The 6000-nt window shown below is 42.9% G+C and overlaps 1 protein-coding gene across 1 annotated transcript in view; it reads right to left on the minus strand.

Annotated features, from left to right (window-relative positions):
• Window positions 1-5548, minus strand: part of PPP2R5A (protein phosphatase 2 regulatory subunit B'alpha) — a 92737-nt gene extending 87189 nt beyond the window's left edge. Inside the window, exon 1 of the mRNA XM_082648849.1 lies at window positions 4654-5548. Within this exon, the coding sequence (XP_082504975.1) occupies window positions 4654-4837 (184 nt within the window). The 5' untranslated portion in view covers window positions 4838-5548. The remainder of the gene's footprint in view (window positions 1-4653) is intronic.
• Window positions 5549-6000: the final 452 nt, after the last annotated feature.

Here is a 6000-nt window from a genome sequence, read left to right on the forward strand (position 1 = left end):
TACTATTTACAGGATGGTACTCTATCCCAGTGATCACACTATTTTACTTAAATACATTTTACTGGATTCTCACTTTACAGGCACTTCATAAAAGGATCCAAAATTCAATTAAGAATCAGAGGAGGTAACAACATTGGGGGAAAAAGAAATTTGACCCTAAATAGGAATTCTGAAGATGTTAAATTAGACTTAAATGGAAGTTTTTCCTTCATGTGAAGGCCAGCAACAGACACTATATTAATTTCTCTAGAAGTATATCCTTAAAAAGTTTTTAAATATTTAAAAGTAAGTCTACCAGAAGAAATATAATATTACTTCCAGAAGACAGTCCTAAAATAGGTAAAATGTTATATCCCTTTGTAAACAAACATTTTTAACTTATTCAGATGAATTTCAACTCTCCTTTATTGCCACCCCAATTACTAAAACGGGTTTTGGGTTTAGATGGAATGAAATTAATTTTGAAAAAAATCTATAAACCTTAAAAGTTCAGTCAGTAGTGTCCCTCACCAGCACAAAAAAGTTAAGTTAGTTATGAAATTTCAAATCGTGTCGTTGTTCTTGTTCCAGATACCCTAAAAGACCACATACATCAAGAAAAACAAAATTTTTTTTTCCCTATAGGTAAGCAAAGCACTTCAAATGAGCACCACTGTTACTGGACTCAATACCTCCAGTGGGACCCAGGTTCTAAGAATATACCAACCAAGAAACTGAGGAAACTTGGTTAGTTCTTTACCTCATCTGAAGGGGACTTCAATCTCAAAGCCAGTTTCATTCTGTTCTTTGCCATTTACTGGCTGTCTCCCATAAGAAATGCACATCTATACAATTCTACTGGCTAATTCAACTTCTCTGCTTGATAAAAAACTTCTAACTACAACTTTCAATATTTTAAATAGTCACTCTACCCTATTTCCACATCCACACTTATGCTGATGTTACAGCTTCACCTCATTTCACATAAATCATATGTGAAAACTGATTATAAACAAATTATACATTAAGTACACTAGCAAAGTTTACTATTTATGTGAATCCTTCATTTAGAAAATACCTTTGATCTGGATTTTCAAATATCAAACAGAATGGGAACTAACATTCTTTGCCTATTTTTAGGCACTAATTACATTATTTCACTTAATCCCCCAAATCCTGGGGAGATAGAAGGTATTATCCCCATTTTAGAGATAAGGAAAGCAACTCAGAAAGATTAAAATTTTACCTTTGACCCAGGGCTGACCCCAATGACCCAACTCTATGATACTGCTCAAATTTCACAAAGCAGGATAACAGCAAAAATACTGAAATCATTTAACCTGGGTACCGGTGTCAGGTGCAACACCATCCAGATAAGTAATCACAGGCCTGCAACTAAGCTGTTTAAGCCTCAGCTTTCTCATCTGCGAATAATACTGGTCTTGCACAGAGTTGCTGGGATAACACAATGAAATATAATTTTTGTAAAAATACATTGAGCTACGGATTGTCACAATATTACCTTAGGTGTGAAAAAGCAAGGGCTATCGGGGATTAGATGTTACACAACTTTGGACTATTTCACTTATTATGAGCAATACAGTTTTTATAATTTAAAAATATAAATAAAAGTGCAAAATAATTTGTAAATGCTAAATGTTATATAACTGTATGGCATCTACTATTTTACCAAACCAATCCTTCTAGAGACTTACACAAAAAAGGTTAAACAGACTGAAAAGCTTCCAATTAACTGATTTTTTTTTTTTAAGTTAAAAGTCTCCTAACTGTTGGTTACCAGAGGAAAAGTTTAAGGTAGAAAAATTAAGTACTATACTAATGAAAATTTAAATACAGAAAAAAATGATTGACAGAACGTTCCTACCTTTATTTTCTAATACCTAGTTCTCAGAGGAACTTACAGAACTAACATAAGAAATTTCAAGTATTTTGGAAAAAAAAAATTTTTAAGTTATAAAATATAAGGCAGTTAAGTTTGATGACCCACATAACAGTTTCTCATTTTTAAAACATCCTTTTAACAAGGCTTGTTTTTTAAATACTTTCTGTAATAAAACAGAATTTTCTCTGAACATTTTCACCATTAAAATCCTGCAACCCACTTACTAAATTATTTCACACGAATAACTTCTTATAGATTATAAAGTGGGATTATTTTGTTACTCTTTACCCATAGCATGCTTTAAGGAAAATAGCTGGCACCCTTCCAGTTTAGATTCATGTGGACAAAGTGTAACGTAAGCAGGTTGGCATAAACACTTAAAAGATTTTGTATGGCCACAGACATTGAATCACTCCACAGCAAGATTATATTTCAGAGCAGGAAGAAAAATTCTCTTTCATACATGTATTACAGGGCTTTCCACTGGTTTTTGTTAAGGCCACAAATGGAAAAAACTACTACTGACAGAAAAAGCACTCAACGTTGTGGTATCAAAGACACTGCCAAAGTACCAAATGAAGCAACTGAATTTTTAAAAAACCACTTTTCAAGCATTTTGGCATCTGGAGTACAAGTAGTTTTTCCTAGTGGGTAATCTAAGTAAGAATCTTATTCTTCAATTAAATTTACATAAATTTATCCTGAATACGTAACTTTGCTTATAAAGAATACTATATTTTCATGTAAAACATATAGAATAAAACTAAAGTTCCAATTTTATTTTTTTCTCTACTAGTGAGCAAAATACTATAAATAAAACATTCAATGACACCTTCAACTTGTTGAACTATACACCGTGAAACCTGGATGAATACTGACTCTGCATATTTTTGCTAGGCTTTTAAAAACAAAATATATTAAAACTGCATCTCCTGGCTTGAAGCAACCATATATCTAATATTCAATTATTTTTATTAAATATAAGTAAATATTATATTAAAAAAGACAATATAAGGAACATCTTACTAAAAAGCAAATTAAAGAAACATGAAAGAAAAACACTAGCACCAAACCTTCAAACTGCAAAAACAATTTGCCAATTTAATGAAAAAAAATTAAAAAGGAAAAATATGTTTTAGTTAAGTTTAAAATTTTAAATTCATGAATAGTAGTTCAATGTCCTAATAGGTAAGATGATATTCTTTTATAGCTATGACATCACTCAAGTATTAGTCTTGGCAATGCCTACTACCATTGTGGTCTGCCATTGACTATGCTATGTAAATTTTCACAATTTTTTTATGCTAAATAGCAAATGATAAATGCAGTACCACAGGCTACACATCTTAAATAAAACCTTCTTTCAAAAGTCAGTTTGATTCTGGCTGTGGGATGTCTTTAATTTAGAAGCACCCCAAGAGGCAGGGCAGTGTAGGATCTGAATGGGGTTCCAGAGCTATTGCAGGTCAACTGTGATTTGATCTGGGGTTTTCTTTAGACTCTTAGCCAAACTAAGGCTGGATTCATAGGCCCAAAGACAAATCAGAACCAGACTGGCCTTAAAGGGGATGCTGGAGCTTTTTCAAACTGATAGAAAAACCTGCTGAACATTTATCTATTTCAGTATGAACTTTTCATTTCCTGGCCTTGCAAAACAGATGATCTAGATTTCTATCAGGTTTCTTTTGTCGAAAAAAAATTTCGAATGTTTAGTACCATTATCATCTTGTTCCATGATGATGCCTATCTCATAAAAAGCAAAGACATTAAAATTATAAAATTAAAAGGTAGTAATCCACAAAGAATAAACTAGAACACCAGGAACCAATTTCTTTCTTTCTTTCTTTCTTTTTTTAATCCTCTAAACCTAGTGGGAAAAAGGAGTGAGCCAAAAGGAGTGCCAAGTTCTCCTGCAAGGCATTGACACGGATACCAAACTGAATTACTGTACAAACCTACAAAGTCCCTGGAATCACTGCTTGGCGAACTAAGTTCCCATTCCATTGCAAAGCGACACTATCTATCCCTTAACACCTCTCCAAGTTTACCGTGTGTATCTTCTAAGACGATAAAGTATTTTAAGTCTTTCTATTCTTTGGGCTACAGGGAACATTTAAATCTAATGACCCAGTAAGTAAGACACTACACTGGTCAGATTTTTTAGGCTTTTTCTTTTTTTTTTTTTTTTAGGCTTTTTCTTTATAGATAAATCTAAAGGCCAGGTAACTCCTAACCGGTGTGTGCATTAGGATTCCTGGTCTGTAAGACTCTTAGGAACCATCAATGGGAAGGAAAGTTAGGGAGAGAGTGCGTACAGGCGCTTTATAATTGGAAAAGTAAAGGATTGGCTAAGAGTGGCCGAAAAGAGGAGGCAGGTCTCAGAAAGGGAAGGTCGGAACGTAAGACAGGTTGTTAAAGCAAGATGGGGACGGGCAAGGCTCGGGGAAGAAGAGTGAAGAACTCTACCCCTCGGACCGCAAGAGGAGAGCTCCAGTCGCAAGGGCAGGTAAAAGAGCGCGCAGGTGGGGAGGGGTGCCGACCTCCTCCAAGACCGGAAGAGCTGAGGTGAACCCAGAAGTGAGAAAAGCAAGGCTCTTAACAGCAAACCTGTTTGAATCAAAGGGGGTGGGAGGACGCCAAGGAAGCATGGGGAACGCGACTCGCACACTCCGAGCCCCAGCTGGGCAGAAGAAACCCCCAGAAAGAAATGACTCTGGCGGCGCGGAGGCGAGCCCCCACGTTCCTCCCCGGGCTGCGCCCTCGGAGGTTACCTTTGAGCTGGGGCAAGGGGTGCAGCTCCGGCTGGCTGCCCTGGCTGCGGAACTGCGACGAGCCCTGCGAGCGCTTCTGCCTCTGCGCTTTGCGCACCGATTTCCGGGTGAAGCCGTCCACTTTCTCCGAGGCCGAGATGGCGGCGCTGGCAGCCCCCGCCGGCGGCGGCGACGACGACGACATCACCACGGCCCTGGTGCTTGGCAGCTCCGGCTGCTGCTTGCACGGAACGGGCAGCAGCAGGAGGAGGAGGCGGGGGAGAGGCGCCGAGAGCTCGCGCCCCTCCGCCCCGTTCCCCCGGCCGCACTGCCCTCCCGCTCCCGGGCGCCGCCGAGCTTCTCCTCGCCGCCCACCGACGCCTCACGGCCACATCTCAGCGCCGGAGGTTCCTGGTCCCCGACGCGCGGCGAGCTCCGGGGCTGACGGAGGCGAGGGCGGGGGTAGAGGGGGGGTGAAGAAGTTGTTGACTCCGAGTTCGGACGGCTGGTGGACGGGAGCCCGAAGTTTAGACAACTGAGGCGAGGACGCTGGGGTGCGGACGTCGAACGCGCCTCTCGTCCCTGCAGCCTGGGTCGCCAGCCGGCCGGCCCGCCAGCACCTCAGTGGCCGCAGCTAGCGCAGCCCGCCCTGCCTGGAGCCTCCTCCCGAGGCGCTGCCATCGCGGGTCCCCTCCGAGCCGCTGTCGCCACCGCCGCGGTGTCCGCTCTTCCCTGTCAGCGCCGACCCCTCATCTCCCGGGGCGGTGAACCGCCGCCCCGGCCCTGGGCGCGCACACACAGTCGCTCCTCGAAGCGCCGAGCAGTCCGAACCCCCTCCCCCACGCGCCCTTCCGCAGCCCACAGAGAACCCCTGGCGGGCGACCGCTACAACTTGAGAAGGTGCTGGGTAGAGGCAAGGGGGGAGTGTGAGTGCGTGTGCGCGCGCGCGCTAGGGCGCGCGGCCAGGGGGAGGGACCGCGCGGGGGATGGGGAGGGAGGAGATTGACTGACAACTTCCGCGGGGTCCCGCCAGCCTCTCGGAGGCCCGGGAAGGAGTAGGGGGTGGGAAAGCACGCCAGCTCCCTCAGCCAATCGCAGGGCTAAGCGGCAGCAACGGGGTGAAGCTTGGCCTCCTGCAAGGGCTATCAAACTGGGAGGTTAGGCAGAGGAATGGGGCGTGGTTGTATGATGGACCTTGGCTACAGCCAATCGTTAGTGAGGATGACAAGCGGAGTTGCCACTCTCACGTCACAACAGTGTAACTAACTCTCTAATGATTGAGGGGAGGTGCTCCTCCAGCAGCGATCAGCTTTGCACGCCTGCGCGACAGCTCCAGGCTATAATTGCGCTCCTGACAGCCTATGAGAA

Source organism: Grampus griseus (assembly GCF_964374135.1).
Source record: "Grampus griseus genome assembly, chromosome: 1".
NCBI lineage: Eukaryota > Metazoa > Chordata > Mammalia > Artiodactyla > Delphinidae > Grampus > Grampus griseus.